The sequence below is a fragment of the Grampus griseus genome, assembly GCF_964374135.1.
Source record: "Grampus griseus genome assembly, chromosome: 17".
Lineage (NCBI taxonomy): Eukaryota > Metazoa > Chordata > Mammalia > Artiodactyla > Delphinidae > Grampus > Grampus griseus.
Window position 1 is genome coordinate 28,897,653 of NC_139011.1, and position 23,196 is coordinate 28,920,848.

At 35.0% G+C, this 23,196-nt stretch overlaps 1 protein-coding gene across 2 annotated transcripts in view; it reads right to left on the minus strand.

The window, feature by feature from the left end:
* The window catches only part of EMC2 (ER membrane protein complex subunit 2), a 52,336-nt gene that overhangs the window by 22,301 nt on the left and 6,839 nt on the right, over positions 1-23,196 (minus strand). For both annotated transcript variants that reach the window (XM_082675269.1, XM_082675268.1), the window contains exons 2-5: positions 19,642-19,755; positions 19,061-19,125; positions 16,763-16,848; positions 9,636-9,693 (exon numbers count right to left, since the gene is read on the minus strand). In XM_082675269.1, coding sequence (XP_082531395.1) covers positions 9,636-9,693; positions 16,763-16,848; positions 19,061-19,125; positions 19,642-19,755 — 323 coding nt within the window. The remainder of the gene's footprint in view (positions 1-9,635; positions 9,694-16,762; positions 16,849-19,060; positions 19,126-19,641; positions 19,756-23,196) is intronic.

Below are 23,196 nucleotides of genomic sequence, written 5' to 3' on the forward strand. Positions count from 1 at the left end.
TTAGACCCTCATGATTCCCTGGGTTTTTGTAAAGAGGTAATTTGACTGTGCAAATTATTATCTCAATGCCAGTGAAATTCCATTGTAAAACTACTGCTTAGTGGGAGTTTATAAACATACCCCATGACATCCCACTGGGGAGTTCAAACATTCCTCTAACAATCACATGTGCTTTACTTTTGATGTACACAATGTATGCATCATTTCATTCAAATAAATAACCATCCAGATTCTGATAATTACAAGCCAGCAGGGAATCCTAATCTTTATCCAGCCTAAAGTCCTTTACTCTGTCTCATTCATAAGATCTGTATCTTAAGAGATAGAGGGATAGTGGAGATTAGAAAATAATCTTACTGTGGCCACTTGAATGTCATTATACAAATATGGCTTCAAATAACTTTTTTCACAATTTCAAGAGAAAAATCTACCTAAGAGTCTTTCAAAACAATAATATAGGTGCTGAAAGAAATATTTTATAATAGACAAAACATTTAAAATCTGCAACTTAAAGCTTTTTAAATATATAAAAATCAATGCCATTTATTTATACATTCATCAAATATGTAACAAACATCTGTTGTTTGCCAGGTACTGTGCTGGACAATGAAAATATAAGGATAAAAAAAAGGAAAAGATAATTCCTTGCAGGAGCTCAGTCTGATAAGAGAAAGAGACATCAAATAAAAAGACAATAATAGAGATATCTAAGATGTTGTGGCAACACAGAGGTGATCCTAACAAGGCTGTGGCAGATGGGAGGAAGTGGAAGCACAGGAAGCAAAGAGCGTCCCAGATGTGATACCTGGGCTGAAAGAGAAAGTGCAAGTAGACATTAAGAAAGCAGAAAAGAAAGTTGTGTGGAGGGACGATACTGCACAGTAGGAGAACACAGGAGCAAAGGCATAGGAGACAGCAGCATTGTGTATAATCAAGACTGTATGTTTGGGGCTGAAGTGACTGGAGGGCTCTGTGTGAATTATTAAATTTATATCCCCTCCATCTCTGTTTAATTCAATGCAGAAGACTAAACAATAAAACACTATAATTAGGGCTAGGTTAGGCTTATTAATTATGAACATGATTGTCATTGTTTTATGTAAAACACACTCCACAAGATACAGACAAGGGAAGTACTGTAAAATGAATGGGGCCTCTTTAGACCAAAGGAGCTATCTGTCCTGGGGTGGAAAAGGTGGGTTTTTGCTCTGAAAAACTGAAAGTCAAAATATCAGAGTGAATCAAGAGACTCCCAATAAATATGACCAAAAGCAATATTTATAATAATAGTGATAACAATATTTCAGTAATGAAAGAATGACACATTTGTTAAAAATGTATACCCCTGATTATATGGTTCATGCTGAATGCCTACCAGAACACCTGCCACACAGCAGGAACTCAAATATTTTTGGAATAATTTCACTATGCACAACAATGAAAGTGCCATAATAAATGTAAAGTTTAAGTCTCAAGAATTCAGAAGGAAAGGAAAAGTAAAGCTCTAAAAGTAACTCAATCCTAAAGCCTTTAGGAAGAATATTAGACTTCAAATGTACGCCTTATTCCAAAGTCCTTCTGAAAATAGGTGAGGATTAAATTAACACAATTAAGAAACTAATTTCTTTGGGGCATATATTATCTAATTTCACCAGTTCAACAGAATTTGAAACATTTTTGTTTATTCATTTCATTTTTGATGACACTACTTCTTCCACAGGCAATATGTTAGAGCGGAGAGTCTAGGTTTTGAAATAAAAAAAAACAAGGAACTGAATCCCAACTCTTGTCACTTACGAGCTTTCTAACCAAGACCAAAACATCCGACCTGCCCAAACTTCAATAATACCACCAATCTCCAAGTATCAAAGTGAAGTATCTAACACAGTACACAGCATATAACAGTACTGAATAAATGTTATCTTCCTTCTTTTTTACCTTTGGTCTATGCTTAATATATATGTGTTAAACCTTGTCAAAAGCTCTGCCTATGAGATCTTTAAAGAACTGGCACAGGCTTGCTTAGTTTAATATTGATATATTGCCCCAATCCTTACAGGATTTGTATTAGCTGAAATGAGATATTGTATAGATGCAGTGAAACTTGTTGAAAATACTGCATTCAAATGCCACAAATAAGAGACAAAAAGTCAAAGTATAAACATGAATAGCAACTAATACCTCTACAGTAAGAGATGTGGTATGAACACTGTAATGGACACCATTATTCACAAAATGAGTTTCGTTTTTTTAAGAACACCTGTCTAATATTAACTCATTTTCTCATTGATTTGACAAGAGAATCATGTCTCTACTGTTGAACAAACACCAAAATTTTTAGGTCAGCAGCATTTTGCAGAATACAGTTTATAAAGCACTGCTAGTGTTTCAAAGATAATTAATCTTTAAAAATGCCTTTTTAAAACACAATCCTTTTGTAAATAATGAAAAACAGAGGTTTAAACAACCTAAATGCATCAAAAGAGGTAGGATGAGAAGTAGGATCTCAAATTTCTGATTCCCATTCTAGATTTATTGATAAGAGTTCCTGAAACTGAAATATTACAGATTAATTTGTTACTATTATTTTGAATTATGTATATTTATAGTAGGTGGAATGCCATAATTTTATAACGTAAAACAGAAATTCAGTATTAACTTTGTAATAGCCTATTTTAAAAACTAAGAGTTTTCCACCTAACAAACACTTCAGTGAAGTATAAGCAAAGATTTTAAACATAAGGTTTTACTAATCAATTTGTGAAACATGCCCCAAAATCTCTACTATAATAAGCAATACACTGCTTAACCATGTAAGGCCTAAGATAATAGTAACTTATCTCCTAATATTATAAGGTTTAAAACACACTTTTAAGAGGTAACTATTCAACTATACAAAGCCAGTCTTCCTAATGAAACTATACATGACAGCTTAAAGAAAAACCTATATGGCAATCACTATCATACAGGCAACAATGGATCATTAAGTCACATACAACAGCCCTCTACAGAAAAATACTACCACATTCTGGCACAAAAACCATGATCATTTAAAATAAGCATTAAGCAGGGATTTCATTTCTGGCCAAGATGGAGTAACAGGGAGCGGTTGTACCCTCTTGCCTGAGACCATGAAAGAACTGTACTATATATAAAAACAACCACTTTTAAGGCACAGGACGACAGGCAAAAAAGGAGAGTTGATCCCTGACAGGCAGAAACAACTGAGGTGGGCCCTGACTGACTGCTTTGAGAGAGTTTCAAGGGTGCTGGGCAAGAAAAGAAAATCAGGTTGAGCTGTGAGTTCATAAGGAGCTCAGAGTCCAAGAAGATCAAAGAGGCTACAGTTCACGGGACAGAGTACAGGAGAAGAGAGAAAAATACAGAATGGAGACTCTAAAGAGATTCGCCTTGAATCTCAAGGGTTTCCCTCGAGTACTCAGGTTTGCACTGATCAGTGCATGTGTATGTGGAAACCACTACAGCCAAGGAAAGATCTACCAGAAAAGTTTAGGAGAAAATGTGCCCAGAGCTCACACAGGGCTGGGAATAGTGCCCCTTCCTACCAGCCAGACTGGAAAATGCCATGATTCCTGGGGCACTGAACAGACTACCCAGAAGAACATAATGGGGAATTAATTAGTCCCAGTATAAACACTGTTCTGGTCCTGTCTAACAAAGACCCAAAAGGATGAAATTGTTTGCAAGTAACTTAATGATATCTCACAAGAAAGCTCAAACAATATATATAAGAATACAAAAATCAAAAGGAGCAAAGAGAACTTTAGAGCATGATGGTTTTGTTCATTATGATTGTGGTGATGGTTTCACAAGTGTATACAAATGTCCAAACTTATCAAATTATACACCTTAAATATGTGCAGTCTACTCTACATCAATTATATGCCAAAACAGTTTTTAAAATAGCACTAATTAGACATTAAGTAGAGTCTTGACTATCAATTTCCATTTATATTTCTTTCTTATACTTTTTATCTTATAAAATATGCCAATATTCTGAATTTTTCTATATTTCTTGTTTAGATCAACCTTTGTAAAAGTCAGTTTAAGTCAAAAATGAAAACTGTTCCACATTTTACAAGCGATTTTAATAATGGAGTCAGAATTTCTATTATAAACTATGCAACTTCAAAACATTCTTATGACCATAAATTTCTTACATACCTCTGTATATGTACAAGGAGCTAGCTAGCAATTTTTCCTGAAAGACATATCACATCTTAAAAAAAAATGAGGCCACGTAGGGAGAGAACCTAGAAAATGATTAAAGGGTTAAGGTCTACCAGCAAAATACAACCTAGAAAGCCCCCTACCCCAGATGCTGGGACACAGAAACAGACCACGCCAACAAAGGGAAAGCAGAGTTCCAAGTTCTTCTGCCTCCGAGGCTTATGCCGTGACCCTGGGAAATATGGCATTCTAAAAGCATTTTCAGGGCCTTCCCTGGTGGTGCAGTGGTTGGGAATCTGCCTGCCAATGTGGGGGACACGGGTTCGAGCATGGGAAGATCCCACGTGCCGCAGAGCAACTGGGCCCACGCATCACAGCTACTGAGCCTGTGCTCTGGAGCCCGCGGGTCACAACTACTGAGCCCACGTGCCACGGCTGCTGAAGCCTGCGCACCTAGAGCCTGTGCTCTGCACACAACAAAAGAAGCCACTGCAATGAGAGGTCCACGCACCTCAACGAAGAGTGGCCCTCGCTTGCCGCAACCGGAGAAAGCCCGCGCACAGCAACGAAGACCCAACACAGCCAAAAATAAATAAATAAAATTTATTAAAAAAAAAATAAACCATCTTCACTCTTGGCACAGAGGCAATTACATCTAATTCCAAAATAAGACTTCAAATATTTGATATATCATAACAGGCAGTTCACAATTGGAGGCAAAATCTGATCTTTCTGAAATATGAAATATAACTAAAAAGATAAGAATTATTGTACTTTCTTTCTGAAAGGCATTCGTTCATTCAACAAGTATTTACTGAAGGCATATATGCTAGGCATTGTTGCATGCAATGGACATAATTTTTCCCTCAAAGAGCTTTCAAAGGATGAAAAGCCTACTTTTACTTTAAAAGCAGGCAAACAAAAAACTGACCGGTGTTGGGGTAATCTAAAGGATAAAAAGCTCACAGTGAGCCTAATTCAATACTTGATTTTGATGAGCTGGTGACGAAAATTTTCATACTTCAGAGTTATCCTTCTAAAATAACATTCATATCTAAGTTTGCATCATTTGTATATTTTTATTGCAAAATATACTTTCATCCAACCCCCATCCTCTTCAATTCTACTTATCCTAGGTTTAGATCCCCATAATCTCTAGCCTAAGACAGAACAGCCTCCAAATTACTATTTCATCTCTTTTCACCTCTTTCAAACCAACTCCCGTATTACTGACAAAGTTATCTCTAAAAAAAAATCTGGTGGAATTTCACTAATCAAAATTTGACTTCATTCTCCATTTTCTAAGAATAAAAATTAAAATTCTGGGGCTTCCCTGGTGGCGCAGTGGTTGAGGGTCCGCCTGGAGATGCAGGGGACGCGGGTTCGTGCCCCGGTCCGGGAAGATCCCACGTGCCGCGGAGTGGCTGGGCCCGTGAGCCATGGCCGCTGAGCCTGCGCGTCCGGAGCCTGTGCTCCGCAGCGGGAGAGGCCACAACAGTGAGAGGCCCGCGTACCGCAAAAAAAAAAAAAAAAAATTAAAATTCTGTTACACCCAATATCTTGTAATAACTTATAATGGAATCTAATCTGCAAAAAGGCCCAAATCACTATGCTGTATACCTGAAACTAACAGAATATTGTAAATCAACTATACTTCAATTAAAAACAAAAAAAAATGTATTGATAATGCAGAAAAAAATTAAAATTCTAAAGTGTAACATACCAGGAGGTTCACAAATGTAGACTTTCTTGTATCGCTAGTCACTCTGAACAATGAACCAACTAAAAGGTATAAAATATTGTTCCTTAGAGCCCTAGTTTTCCTCAGCAGTAAATCAGTCAGGAAGAAGGGGGAGGTTAAAACTTACAAAGAGCACCAGAACCATGCCCTCTCTTCAACAAGAATAGAAATGAAATTTCATGCGAAAATCGTGTTAAAGGAGGCAGTTCAAAAAGAGAAATACACCTGGCCCTTTAAGCCCTTTAGAAGATATTAAACATCACTCATAATGCAAATTAAAACAAAGTAACATTTTTAACTAATTAGACTGGCAAAGGTTAAACACAAAAAAAGCTGATAATATATCACCTGGGAGGATACAGGGCAAGAAGCACTCTCATATACCAAATAAATGAGTATAGACAGCTAAAAAGCTTCTGTGGAGGGAAATCTGGTAACAACTATCAAATTTTAAAATACATGGACCTCCAGACTAGGAGACTTCACTTCTAGGAATCTATCCTACAAATGACATGTACTGCAACACTGCTTCTGGGAAGAATATATCAGATACCAAGGGGACTTAATTAAAAGAAAGTTTTCCATCAAGACAGGGATTATATATCCATGCATTACAATGCTATGCAGGTACCTAAAGGATGAGGTAAAGGATGTGCTGACAGCACACGAACTTTAAAAGATATTGCTAGGTAGAGTATGCTACCATTTGCATTTCCAACCACTCTCCCTGTCAAAAGTGACACACATGCACACACACCTATTTGTGTGTGCATGAGAAAAAATTTCTGGAAGAGTTCTTAAGGAATTGTTAACAACGTTTGCCTAAGTGAAGGAGGACTTGAGATCAGGGGTGGGAGGACTTATTTTTCACCATATACTCTGTACTGTTTGTAATTTTTTAACATGGGTACATGTTACTTTTTTCAAAAGAATATTTTACAGCTTTTTAAAAATAGATGAGATGTCCCATTTAAGCAATCTCCCAAAATCTGAAAACTTCCATTTTAATCACTTTATTCTTTTTTCCCTAGGTAGGCCATGTACTTTAATAATGCTAAGGCTTACTCATGTCATTCATGGGATACAATGTCTTTCCCCAGCCTACCACCTTTGTCTTATTTAAGCCATACTCATCCTTCAAGGCCTACAAGGCTCAAAAGTAATGCAGCAAATCACCAGAGTCAGGATTCAATAAGTCTATTTCAAAGTCCATAATGTGTTCATTATATCATGCTATCTCTCTAAAAACAAAGTCAAGGATGGTGTCTAATTCATCCTGATAGTCTCCACAACAAGCATGTTGCAAGCACTCAACAAACATTTTTTGAAAAAATAATGAATGAATGAGAGGGAAAGAGAGCTCCTTAAAGCTTTAATGAACAGCCTCATTTCTATACTGTATATATAGGAACACAGAAGCAGATGAAAGAGTCACATGATCAGCTTTAGACTATGCAAAGCTCTACAGTATAAAAGCTTGAATTATAACTATCGTGTCTTCTACATAGTAACTTTACTGTTTAATATAAGTAAAGTCTTCCCCTACTAGAATTTATTAGTTCTAGGTCTTATATGCCTTTGTTTTTCTCCCTTAATGTCTAACACAGTGCTTTCTATGGATACAGTAACAGAAATAGTGTCTTTATTCTTAGTAACACCAACATTTTCATGGCTCTTCACAGGTACTCAATAAACATTTACAGAAGGACAGAAGGGACTGAGGGGAGACTAGATAAAAATAATATTTGACGAAAGAATAGTACATCTAGCAAAGCTGAATTTAGTTACCTTGTTCTAAAATGTTTACCTAACAACTAAATAATTTAGTTATTACCCCCTCATACATAGTCTATGAGGGGAGCCAAACCATAAAACATGGAAAGTACTACAAAGATAGAATAATATTTAGTTACATATTATCTGAGAATCTGAAGTAGTGAAATACTTTATTTAAAATATGCCCAACTTAAACTGAGAGAAGTAAAATATGACTCCTAATTCAAAAAAATAAATTACAAACTGTTAATCTTTTAAACTAGTATGAGAAAACTACATGAAACAACTTTTCAGAAATCTGATGTCATATTTCATATTACACAGAAATATCGCTGTGTAAAAAATGAATACCTTTGAAACTGTGGTAAAGTCTTAGAGCTGAAATAAGTACATGAGAAAATCTCTAGGAAAAGAAAAATGGGGCTTTTTATAAGGGACTGTTTTATTAAGACAGATGGTAAGCTATTAGGATAAATAAGATTTAAGGATTATTCAGAACTTCTCAATTTTAACTCTCTTTTTATTTGGGATATCTAAATTAATTGGGTTTTTTTAATAACAGGTAGGCTTGCAGCTCTGTCAAAATTTTCCCTGAACTTTCTATATTTTGAGAATCCTCACAAAATGATGAATCCTTACCACTCAAATATCTACAAAACACAACACCTAGAAAGTTTCCAGAGAAAATATCCCTGGGGTGAGACTGTATTAAAAGCAATAATCTAAACCATTCCACAATATATATATACACATATCAAATCACCAAGTTGTGTAACTTACACAATGTTAATTATATCTCAATAAAGCTGGGAAAAAATATTATTCAAGCAAAAAAAAAATACATATTCCTACAGGTAACAAAAGGGGCAAGGAGAGATCAGGGATTTATGACCAATAAATGCCTGGTATAAATGCTATCTAAAAATTGCATACTTCAATATTAACTTCCAAACTTAGCATAAATAATTTAAAATGAATCAAGTTACCAATGTTCAATCAGTATTTCTGCATCTTTTAATCCACAATCATACATTATATGACTTTTTAAAATGTATATTTTTAATAAACTACTTGGCAAATAAGAGAAAACCTTCACGTAGTTGTATTATGTGTTAACATAACAATCTGTCTCTATAAAGGGAAAAAACAAACTCAAACTGATTATTATTTAAAAACTCTAAAAATATTTACTTTACTTTAGCAGGCATATGTGTGTATGGATAGAATAATATGAAACACTGAAACGCCTGATACGTTATCTAGCATCTCTGACTTTTCATTTAGTAAAAGGTAAGTCTGAGGGAAGCCATTATGCCAATATAGTAAACTAAAATGTTCTCAATATTAAAAAAAAATTTTTCACCAGGGTGTTTTTAAAACAGATAAACTACATAAGTATATTTGAAACAAATCTTCTGCCCAATAAACTGAGATAAATATTTGTTCAAAATCAGAATTAAAGATGTTATATTAAGGAAAACATATACATATATATATCCCTATTCAGGTATAAGGAAGAAAGCAAAACTGAAAAAAAAAAGCCTTCATTAATCAATTCCATATACTAATTACTGAGGTGACGTCTTTCATTTTTGATGAAGACAACTAAAATATAACTACCCAAACCAGAGAAGTTAGTATTCCATAAACTTCAAAGTATTACAAAAACAATAAGCTCTGCTGTTTTTTTTTGCAAGCACATAAAATTCATTCTTTCTAAATTTCAACTAGCTTCTTTCTAATAAGAGATATTGTAAATCAAATTTTACTGAAGAATTTTAAACCTATTTTTTTTAAATGGCCCATCATGAAATATTTAAAATAACAAAATAGAACATGGTTCCATGTGTTTTTTTCCATTATTTCCAAAATAAATTAATTTCACTTCTTAAAACGAATTGATCTTCAGCACAACCAGCTAACTTACAGTGTTAGTTGGATCTTCTTGTAAAATTCGATCATATAGCTGTATAGCATCATCATATCTATTTAAAAAGAAAAACAAATATCAAGAATCATTACCTTAAAATTTAGTGACAAATAGTAAATACAGAAAATGATTAAACTGGCAGGACTTTATATGCATTTACAATTGCTACTAAGCCTCTTCTGATCTTCACATGACAGCAAGTTTGCTACAATGTCATTTTCTAAGCAAAAAAAAAAAAAAATGTATAAAGTATTTATAGAAAAACTTACTTCAAAAACATACTGATTCAATTTGGCCTAAATACAAAGGTAAAAACTAGCAGCTCAAAGAGACACCTTTGTGGTCCTAGTTATACATAGAATTACAGCTAATAAACCATGAAAAAAAGTTTAATTTTAACAAATATATTCACAAGGAAATGATCTAAGTATTAGTTCTCCTTTAATAAATATTTATGACAGCTTTTCTTAGTTGAGCTGGTGAAGTTCAATTCATTAAGTACCTATTAAGTATGCACACATAATACACTTTGCTGGGTTAGTCTCATATGGGAAATAGTTAACAAGTTTATCAAATGAAAAAATAATCAAATATGGCAGGATATAACTAAGAAGCCAAAATTAACATTATATGATACTCAATCAAAGGGAGGAATACATCAGAAATCACATAAAGAACTTTACCTAACAATATACTCCTATACACCGTGATCTTATTTGGAATACAAGGACATAGTCGAGTGATTCTGAAATTCCCTCCTAACCATATCCACAACCCCCAACTCCCTTCCAATCAATTTCTCCACTTCCGGATATAGATCTTTAGAGAAAGCAAAAAACGATGTTTAAACACTTTTACAGCAGTATTTATAAAACTAGGGACGGCAGATATACTCTTGTGATCTATTCTTAAGTTCCCTATGATAATTTTTTTATTTTTCTCTTAATGTTATTCAACACATGAATATTCTATACCATCATGGTGACACATCTTTTAATCAAACACCAGCCTACAATTTTAGTGACCAAGCCTGTATCTGTGGTTGTGGTCATGCCAGTAGCTAAGAATATTTGACTACTGTAGCAGACTACTGAGAAAAATAAAATCAGACTTAATTTGTAAATATGTCCATACCATGCAAAGTCCAAATAACATCACTGTACACTAAGTTAATCAGACTTAGCAATAGCTCAAAAAAAGAAAATTAGTTTGGACACCAAACACATGATTATATAGTAGGTATGCTAGCCTCATAAGAACCTGCAACTATATGGAGAAAGAGAAAATAGTATCATTAAACAAGTATAAAATAAAGTATATAAACAGTATATAAACAAGGGCAAAATTAATGCCATAGAGCACGGGTTCTCACAAGACACAGTACATGAGAATCACTTGGGGATCTTTTCCCAACTATATAACTTCTAGGAAATATATTGGAAATGACAGAGGAAACTATTCATTCACTTCATTAATAGAATGATAATTTGAATTTTAGTACTTTCTAGTTTTTTTGGTATTTTATTAGAAACCATACATTGTTTTCACAGTTATATGAAAATATACATGTAAGGCACCAATACTGGTTTTATATTTGAACATATTTAAGTTATATTATAATAAAAAAAGTAATTTATGTAAAAACTGGGTGTGATGATTAGTTTTATGTGTCAACCACAGGGTGCCGAGATCAAATATTATTTCCGGGTATGTCTCAGGGTGTTTCAGATGAGATTAGCATTTGAATCCATGGACTCAGTAAAACAGATTACCTTCCCTAATATGGGTGGACACCATCCAATCCCTCAAGGGCCTGAATAGAACAAAGGCAGAAGGAAGAATTTACCTCTTTTTACTGCCTTACACTGTTGGAGCTGGGACATCTCATCTCACTTTCTCTTGCCTTCAGACCTGGTCTCAGACTGAATTACAGCACCAGCTTTCCTGGGTCTCCAGGTCACAGAGAGCAGATCCTGGGACTTCTTAGCCTCCATAACTGCCTCATAATAAATCTCCATTATATATATATGTATATGTATACACACACATATACACACATAAATATACATACATCCCACTGGTTCTGTTTCTCTAGAGAGTCTTGCCTAATACACTGAAGGTCCATAAAAATTTACCTTTAGTCAGCAACGTTCTCAAATCTGCCTGTCTATTCTCCTGCATTACACCCCTAACAGACTGATTTCAGTAGTGAGGACTAGGCAACTACATATTCTTTAAATGCCACAGATAATTCTAATTCACACAATCATGTATGAGAATCAATGGTTAAAGGTCCTGTGTAACAAAAACATATAACAGCCACTCTTTCAGAAAAAAACAGTAAAACCTTACTAGGTAAAATGATGATATGAGTTTCAATTAAAGAATAAAAGCTTAAAGAAATTAAAGTTCACTAGGTTTCTTAGAAACCTGAGTTAATACTTAAAAATAAATTATTGTTACCATATCAATTTTTTGTATGGCTGGAAACAGGGTAGAATGATAACTATTAAAATGTGTTAAAAAGATAATTTGAAAAATCATTCATCTTGGACTCTGGGATGTGCTTTGCTATTCACATATTTTAAGAACGGGCTAGGAACTCATACTACTTGAAGTAAAACAAAGTGGTATTAGAGTAGAATACTGATTCAGGAGCAATCCTTTGCAGATTTCTTCCATTCTGTCCTCTGATTCAAAACTATTTTCTGCTAACCTATAATAATACTATTTTATTTATTTTTATTTATCCATGCCCTTTGCTAACTGAGAAGATCCAAAGATATTAAAATATACATATACATAAACACATAAGCCAAAAGCCAAGAAATAAAAGGGTTAAGAAAAACTATATCTATAGATCCTATGTGAAAAAAGCTGCTACAATTGAGGTACAAGTTAACCCTGTCTCACCTAAAACACCAAGTTAAAAAGGTAAGAAACAACAAGCTGACTCTAAAATGAATATAAAAATTTAAGAGACTCAGACAAAATCATCTTGAAAAAAAAACCCACGAAGTTGAAGGACTCACACTTCCCAATTTTAGAACTTACTACAAAGCTACAATATCAATATTGGGATCGATACAGTGTGGTATATAATAAACATATACATCGATGGAACAGAATTGAAAGCCCAGAAATAAAACATTGCATTTACATTCAATTGATTTAATTGTCCAAGACAGTTAAATGGGGAAAGCAGTCTTTTCAACAAATGGTGCTGGAACAACGGGATATCCACAAAAGAAAGAATAAAGTTGGACACCTTCTTCATACTATATTAACTCAAAAGTGTCAACGACCTAAATGCAAAAACTGAAACTATAAAACTATTAGAAGAAAAGAGGTGTAATCTTTGTGACCTTGAATTAGGCAATGGTTTCTAGAAATAACACCACAATGACAAGCAACAAAAGAAAAAATGAACTGAACTTCATAAAAAAATCAAAATCCTTTGTAATCAAAGACACCATTAAGCAAGTGAAAGACAACTCACATAATGTAAGAAAATTTTTGCAAATCATATATATGATAAAAAACTTGTATCTAGACTATATATAAAGAACTCTTACAACTAAATAATAAAAAGATGTAAATAAATAAAGTAACCCAATTTAAAAACAGACAATGTGAACAAACATTTCTCCAAAGAACATACATAAATGGCCAATTATTGCATGAAAAGATACTCAAGATTTCTGGTTCGTGGTCTGGCACATAAAGACCTTGGAAGTCATCACTACCATCCTCGCAAGAAAAAAGCTGACCCAACAACTCTTCTTAGATCCATCAGACAATTAAAGTTACAGGGCAAACCACTGCATCCAAAATTGCGAGACAGGTGAATACAATCACAGCTTACTTGTGCAAAGGACTCCATCAAAAACTGTTACAACTAATAAATTCAATAAAGTTGCAGATATAAAATTAATATACAAAAATCTGTTGTGTTTCAATACACTAATAATCTATCAGAAAGAGAAATTAAGAAAACAATCCCATTTATAACTGCATCAAGAAGAATAAAATACCTAGAAATAAATTTAATCAAAGAGCTGAAAGCCCTATATACTACAAACTGTAAGATACTAATGAAAGAAACTGAAGACACAAATAAATGAGATGATTATCTCATGCTCAAGGACTGGAAAAATTAAGATTAGTCAAATGTCCATAGTACCCAAAGCAATCTACAGATTCAGTGCAATTCTTAAAATTCCAATGCCATTTCCCACAGAAATAGAATAATCTTAAAATCTGTATGGAATCACAGAAGATCTTGAGTAGCCAAAGCAATCTTGAGCAAGAAAAACAAAGCTGGAGGGATCAGGCTCCCTGATTTCAGACTATATTACAAACCTATAGTAATCAAAACAGTAAGGTACTGGCATAAAAACAGACACATAGATCAATGGGACAGAACAGACAGCCCAGACATAAACCCACACATATATGGTCAATTAATTTATGACAAAGGAGCTAAGAATATATCATGGGGGAGAAAGTCTCTTCAATAAACAGTGTTGGGAAAACTAGACAGCCTGAATGAAACTGGACCTCTATCTTTACACCATACAGAAAAACAACTCAAATGGATTAAAGACCTGAACATAAGACCTGAAACCATAAAACCCCTAGAAGAAAATGTAGGTGGTAAGCTCCTTGACATCAATCTTGGTGATGATTTTTTGGATTCAACACAAAAAGCAAAGTCAACCAAAGCAAAAATAAACAGGTGGGACTACATCAAACTAAAAAAGCTTCTGCACAGCAAAGAAAAACATCAACAGAATGAAAAGGCAACTTATGGAATTAGAGAAAATATTTGCAAATCATACCTGATAAGGGGCTAATAACCAAAATATTATAAGAAATTATATAATTTAATAACAAAAAAACAAACAATCCAAGTAAAAGGGGTCAGAGCAACTGAATATACATTTTTCTAAAGAAGACACACAAATAGCCAACAAGTCCATGAAAAGGTGCTCAACATCACTAATCATCAGGGAAATGAAAATTAAAACCACAATGTGATATCACCTCATACTTATTAGAATGGCTATTATCAAAGAGACAAAACATACCAAGTGTTGGAAGGATGTGGAGAAAAGGGAACCCTTGTGCACTGTCGATGGGAATGTAAATTGGCACAGTCACTATGGAAAACAGTATAAAAGTTCCTCAAAAAATTAAACACAGAACTACCATTTGATCTAGTCAATTCTACTTCTGGGTATTTATCCAAAGGAAATAAAATTACTAACTTGAAAAGATATTTGAACCCCCATGTTCATTGCAGCATTATTTATAACAGCCAAGACATGGAAACAACCTAAGTGTCCATCGACAGATAAATGGCTAAAACAGTTTGGTGTAAGTACAGCTGACCCTTGAACAACGTGTGGGTTAGGAGCACCAAACCTACGGCACAGTGGAAAATCCATACATAGGGGACTTCCCTAGTGGTCCAGTGGTTAAGAATCCGCCTTCCAATGCAGGGGATGAAGGTTCAATTCCTAGTTGGGGAACTAAGATTCCACATGCCACAGGGCAACCAAGCCCACGTGCCGCAACTACTGAGTCCACATGCTCTAGAGCCCGCATGCCACAACTAGAGAGCCCACACATCACAACTACTGAGCCCGTGCACCACAACTAGAGAAGCCCGCGTGCTGCAACGAGAAGCCCATGTGCCACAATGAAGAGCCTGCATGCCACGACAAACATCCAGCACAGCCAAAAGTAAAATTTAAATTAAAAAAAGGAAAATCCATATATAACTTAAAATCGGCCCTTCCATATCCAAGGTTCTACATCCACAGATTCAACCAACTACAGACTGTGTAGCACTGTAGTATTTACTATTGAAAAAAATCCACGTACTAAGTGGACCCACACAATTCAAACCCATGTTACTCAAGGGTCAACTGTAAATACAATGGAATATTACTGAGCCATAAAAAAGGAAAGAAATTCTGCCATTTATGACAACCTGGATGGACCTTAAGGGCATTATGCTAAGTGTAATAAGTCAGACAGAGAAAGATAAAATACTGTATGATCTCACTTACATGTGGAATCAAAGAGAACCTGAGCTCACAGATACATAGAACAGATTAGTGGTTGCCAGACAAGGGAATGGGGAGTGGAAGAAGTGGGTGAAGGTGGCCAGAAGGTACAAACATCCAGTTATAAGATAAATTAAGTCCTGGGGATATAAATACAGCATGGTTTACTATAGTTAACAATACTGTGTTGTAAATTTTAAAGTTGCTAACAGAGTAAACCTTAAACATTCTTATCATAAGAAAAAAGAAATTTATAACTATGATGATGGATGTTAACTAAACTTATTGCAGTAATCATTTCACAAAGTACACATTTAACAAATCATTATGTTATACACCTGAAACTAATACAATGTTATATATCAATTATATCTCAATTAAAAAAATAATAATAGGGCTTCCCTGGTGGCACAGTGGTTGACAGTCCACCTACCAATGCAGGGGACACGGGTGCGTGCCCTGGTCTGGGAAGATCCCACATGCCGCAGAGCAGCTGGGCCCGTGAGCCATGGCCGCTGAGCCTGCACGTCCGGAGCCTGTGCTCCGTAACAGGAGAGGCCACAACAGTGAGAGGCCCGCGTACCGCAAAAAATAAATAAATAAATAAAATAATAATAATAATAGCTTCTGTACCTTGAGTGCCTGTGAGGGCACTACACATATATCATTATTAATTCCCAAAACAACCCTGACAAGTTGGTAATATTCTTGTTTTACAGAGGAGTAAGGCTGAAAATCTTAAATAATTTGCCAGGTCAATAGCTAATAAATCCTTAGAAACAGGATAGGAAGCCTATTTTACTCCAAAGCATGATCCCAATTCCACTAGGCCAAAGATGGTAAATGGATTACACTCTTATGTCAAATTCTATTTAAGGAGAGTAACTTGGCAGGATTTAGGCTGAGAAGCACTCTGACACTATTCTGAAGCTCACTAGCAAAAGATCTTGCACAATTAACGATGTTGCCACGGGTATAGAAGGACCTAAATGTAAGAACCCATGTTTGCCATTTTAAAACAGGATCACACTATTTACAAGATTCAGTTACCTCTCCATGGCTTCAAATCTCATGCCAGTTAGTCGCTTGACTCTGTGACTGCCAGGGAACTGTCTTCTCAACTCCTGAAGACAAAACTAAAAAAAAATACTGGTAAAAAAGACTTGAAGAGTAGTAATTACACTACATATACTAAATGGGTTACAAGGAATGGCTTACATAGTCTTCAATGTTTTTCTTAAATAACTTCATTACTGAGATCTAATGACATAAGTGAAATTAATCAGTAATGAATAATGCGGTAAAAGAACTCTGAACTTACAGTGAGGACAACAATCAGTTCTCAGAAACTGATCAAGCTCTTAACTAAGAAAATGAGCAGATTATGAGGTCCACTAATAACTCTTCAAATACTACTACCATATCACTTAAAAACTGCTTCCATAATGTGTCAGGCACCACTTAAATAACTACAACTGCTTCCTGGCCTTTTCTTCCTAAGTATTGCACAAACATTCTCTTGATAAAAATTAAGTTTTTTGGTAGTAACCTCAAGTCCCTAGCAAATACTGTTAACACTTTGTTTAATTTTGCCCTGTTGAAGTCATATTCTAATCAATCACCTTGTCAGTACACATGTGATTTGGGGTCATAAAATACAGACACCATATCAATGGAGTACCAATCTCCTTTTGGCAGATATCCATAATTTACCCATCAACTCAACTATACAAATAATCAAATATTTATTGAGCACCTACTATGTTCTCAGCAACCTATAAGGGATTATAAGAGTCTTGGAAGTGCTAGAAATATTAAGCATGATAAAAATGGTCCACTCTAGTTCCCCCAACCATAACTGATTAAAAATGCCTTTAACTAATGAAGAAACTATTAACCAATAATAAAGTAAATTTTAATATGATCTGGAAATATAGCTTCAAAGTCTGTGGCTCTAAGTTCTATAATAAGAAAAATATTCAAGTTAGTCAAAACTGAAAATGATGGTCATTTATTTCTCTGACATCATGCAAAACTCATAGTACTTGTTCAATCAAGCTAGCTGTGCTGAACTTCTGAACCATTAAAAAGAAAAATACTGTGTTACGAAAGAAGTTATTACCTATTCACTTAATCTCCTACTTTACCAAATGGCATTTTGCTATACAAAAAAAAAACTTCAAAATTTCCCTCAAGATATAAGCTGCCACCTCTGTTGGTATTCAAAAGACTATGTCTCATAGGTTCTAAATGTAATACAACGGTTTCATGGAATATTTTTTATCACTGGTAGCTCCACTGGAGTTATGTGTATAGTCAACATGACATAATTACCTTGAAAAGGACAAAGCTAATTAGACATGCATATGTTCTTGGGTATTTCTACTTTCTGTTTTTTTTGTATTTCTTTTGGGCTTAAATGAGGAAGCAGTGTGAAGGAGCACTTAAGAGCTCAGAAATACAGAACAAAAGAACAGAAACCACTGCTTCCTGATTTATATAATGAATATAGTGATAGTATCAACACAAATCAAATTAAGAAATAATTATAAAGATTAAATAAACCATGATGTAAAGCTTCTAGCATAGCACCTAGCACATGAGTGTTTAAAAATATAGCTATTTTAAAATTAAATTAAAATTAAAAATTACTTCCGTAATGTGTCAGGCCCCACTTAAATACCTAATATTAATATTTTAAGTCATGTTCTGTACATGTCAGGATTTTCTACTAATTTAACATATACATTTAAAACACTGTAAAACAGTACTTAACATTATATATTAAGTCATTTAACAACCCCCAAAATAAATGTTTTAAACTATATGCTTCTTATTTTTAACTCTATAATATGGCATAATTCACCTATTAAGTGGATAACCTTCACCAACTAATTTAACCTCTTCAGTGAAACTGGGATACTAAACATCTACTTCTCAGGATTGTTAAAAAGATATAAAAAAACATACTGTGTCCCAAAGTACCTAGCTAGTCCCAGCTACTCAAGAGTAGCACTGAGGGCTTCCCTGGTGGCGCAGTGGTTGAGAGTCTGCCTGCCGATGCAGGGGACACGGGTTCGTGCCACGGTCTGGGAGGATCCCACATGCCGCGGAGCGCCTGGGCCCATGAGCCATGGCCGCTGGGCCTGCGTGTCCGGAGCCTGTACTCCGCGATGGGAGAGGCCACGACAGTGAGAGGCCCGCGTACCGCAAAAAAAAAAAAAAAAAAAAAAAAGAGTAGCACTGAAAACCACCTACAGAAAGCATTCAATACAGCCATATACTAACTGCTTACACATAATTTATGAAGCAAATTAAATATAAAATAAAACAAGTTTAAATACCTACCAATGACAAGTCATCCCGACCATAGTCAAGGGCCGCAATCATCACCTGTTCATATATGATCCAAACTAGATACACAGAGGAAAAAACTGAATTTAATATAAAAATCTCAGAACAGAAATTAGATAATAAATTCTTCCTGTTTCTGATATTTTAAAGAACATTACTCATAACTGAAAATTGATTTATTGTATTACATCTGGAATTAAGGAAAGAAAGCAACCTTATGTTTTCAGCAATGCAAAATATTTTAATATAAGGTAAAAAAAAATCTCTAATTATTTAATACTTTTACTGTTTCAAAAGATCATTATAAAATACATTTTGACCTGACCAGGACTACAGCCTTGTGAGCTTTAAAACAAAAATGCCTATTTGATAGCTTCACTACTACCAACAATTATAAGTCCTTCTCAAAATAAAATTGTCATTAAGACTTCCTAAGAAGTTTTTTAAAAACTAACAGATCATAGAGAGATTAATATGAACAGCAGAAAAACATAATAATAATTTTTTTAAAAAAAAACTAAGAACTGTAAATGAAACATGTGCTGAGCATGAACACAATAAATTTAAAAACTTACTATCATCTCCAAGCTTAGAAGCATATTCATTAATTAATTCCTCTCCAACTTCCACAATTTGCTCACTGTTTCGTGAGTTTTCTTCTCTCCATTTTCTCATTTTATCTCGCATTTCTGAAAAAAAAAATGCTTGCGATTACATATATATATACATTTGATTAATGTCAAACAGTTGACAAGATGAAATCAACTTTTTAAGAAAATACACTCACACTAATGTAAAAGTCTATGGTATCTCAAATTTCATAAAGCAGAAAATCATTTTAGCAAGAGCAACAGATCCTTTAGAACAGCGCTCCCCAACCTCTTTGGCATCAGGGAGTGGTTTCGTGGAAGACAACTTTTCCACAGACGGGGGAGGGGCATGTTTCAGGCAGTAGTGCGAGCAATGGTTCAGGCGGTAATATGAGTGATGGGGAGCAGCAGATGAAGCTTTGCTCACTCACCCACCGTTCACCTCCTGCTGTGTGGCCTGGTTCCTAACAGGCTGAGGACAGGGGATTGGGGACCCCTGCTTTAGAAGACTGAAAATGCATTACAACTGATATTACAACTATCTTTAAAAGTAGTGTACGGCATGGGTCTGCTACAAATATCCTCTATCCCTTTAAGCAACTATGGATCATAGCTTTTTTGGGTTACAATGTTCAGAATTTGATAAAAGCTAAGCATTATTTTCTCAGAAAAACAAATAAAATTATACATTGAAATCTCAAAAATTCAAGGTGCTCCTGAAGTTTACCCATTGACTCAAGAATATAAAATTTTCATAATCAGGGTATCATATTAGGCTATCAGCACTGAAGAAACATTCATCACAAAACTCTCTTAATAACAACATTACTACAACAGTCCATATAAAGATACACAATTACACAGGGAAATAAACAGAAGAAAAAATTAGGACAAAGGAAATTTTTTGATTATATATAAAGATAAAAATGAATAATGTAAAGTAAGGTCAAAGGCACTAGCAAACAACAAAAGTTGAGAGAACAACTTTGCATATTAATACAATAGGGAACTGGAGTTTCAAAGAACAGCATTTTGACAATAGCAGAAATAATAACTGGGGTGGGGGAGTACGTAACCCAGAAAAAAGATCCCTTTTTTATATGGCTAAGGTAGAATTAACTGTCCAGTTCACCAATTACATACATGCTTTCTTACTCTTACCTCTTGAAAATCTTACATATTTATCTGAAGTACTACCTTCTTCCTTCTATTGACATACATGTTGTACAGATTTAAATAGTTGAATTAAGTTGTTGTTGAACACATGAGTTAAATAAACAATATGCTATGCTTCTATAGAATATATCTAAGAGAAGCATATAGGATTTTCACTACCTTTATATGCATTACCTGAGTCCCTACAGTTCGAAGTCTACAAAAGAAAACAAAAATCATCATAAGATGAAAATGGACCCTAAGTGAATTTACAAAAACGGTCTTAGAAAATCATTACAAATTAACATAGTTAATTTCTTCTACTGAAACCTAGAAATCACCTTGACTCTCACTCTGCACAGGAAGTAACTTGAACTCAATCTTAAAGGTTGAAGAGGAATTGAGCAGGCAAACAAAAAAGTAGGTTACACATACCCCACAGGTTAAGGACTCAGTCTCACAAGACTGCCCCCACTTCAGAAACCAACACAAGTCAGGGATACCCATACTTCTGAGCAACTCGTTACAAAATCAGGGGTTCCTTTCTACAACTCCCTCATCCAGTTTGATACTTGCTAGAGTGGCTGAAAGAACTCAGGAAAGTGCTTCACTTACTATTACTGGTTTTTTATAAAGGATACAACTGAGGAAACAACCAAATGGAAGAGATACACAGAGCAAAGAGCTGGGGGTGGGAGGGGGTTTTCGGGGGCATAGGAGTACCCTCTCTGAGTGAGTCACCATCCCAGCACCTTGATGTATCCACCAACCTAGAAGTTCTACAAACCCTGAAGTTTAGGGGCTTTTATGAAGGTTTCAGTCTGTAGGCATGACTGATTAGATCCTTAGACACTGGTTATTAAGTCAATCTCCAGATCCTCTCCCCTCCCAGCAGGTTGAGGGGTAGGGTTGAAAGTTCCAACCCTTCACTCAAGTCTTGGTCTTACCAGTGACCAGCCCCCATCCCGAAGCTATCCAGCCACCAGTTATTCAATGGTATATAAAAAGACATGTATCACTATAAATCTTAGAAGATGTTGTATGTGGAACCCAGGACTAAGACCAAATATTATAACAGAAGATGTTCCTATCAACCCTACCACTAAGGAAATTACAAGGGTTTAGGAGCTCTGTGCCAGAAATTGGGGATGAAGACCAAATATACATTATACCTTATTACATCACAATATAACATATATCCACAAGATAACATGCATATAACATATATCCACAAGGTCCACGACCTGGGTTCTCAGAACTCATTCAAACCACATCCCCTACACCATAGTTATACTGTCTGAAGTTGACATTCTCTGTCAACCTGGCAGACTATTTTAAAATAGGAAGAGCCTCGGGAATATAAATCTATTTAGTGTTTTACAGATCTGTTCCACAAAACTGCACCCCTTGCCTGTACCCTGACACCCAAATTAAGAAATGCTAGCCCAGGTGAATTAATAAAATATGCAGTTTGAATTTAAGAAATATCTTTTAATCTATTAGATTATTTCTTAACTTGCTTTAGAATGCCCTTTAAGAAACCGTAGAATTCCTTCCCATAAACTAGAGACTAAAAGAGAAAAACTGGTCCCATCTCCTTTTTTGTCAAGTTTCTCATTTACCAACAGTACTCAATTTTCCATCAGTCTCCTCCTACTTATTCATAATCAAAGTATATTACTGGAAAATCTCTGACTTTTAAAACATTCCCTTTCACCCACTGTCATGTCCCCCATGACTTCTAATTAGTCATTCAAAAATATATTAATACATACTTTTTATAACATGCTATAAACGTAATGATGAAAAAGAATCATCCAGTGTGCCTAAGAAATTGAAAAGTTAACAGAAAAACTGTAAACAGCAGCAAAATAATGTGATAAAAGGTAAGATAGTGGTTATGTTCAGAGCACTAAGAAAGCAAGGTGAGGGAAAGATTAATTTCACCTGGCAGGGAGAAAGGGTTAAAGAAGACATCTGTGATATGTGAATTAAGCCCTAAGGATCAAAGGGAGTTTGTTAGATGAATTCTACAACAAAGAGCATAAACTATGGTAGAGGAATAAAAGTATCTCATTTGGTAAGGCAAGGGTCTCCAACCTCCAGGCCATGGACCAGTACCGGTCCGTGGCCTGTCAGGAACCAGGCCGCATAGCAGGAGCTGAGTGCAGCGGGCAAGTGAACAAACCTTCATCTGTATTTACAGCCACTCCTCCTCATTCTCATTACTGCCTGAGCTCCACCTCCTGTCAGCATTATGGTGAGTTTTATAATTATTTCACTACATATTACAATGTAATAACAATAGAAATAAAGTGCACAACAAATGTAATGTGCTGGAATCATCCCAAAACCATCCACCCCACCCTGGTCTGTGGAAAAATT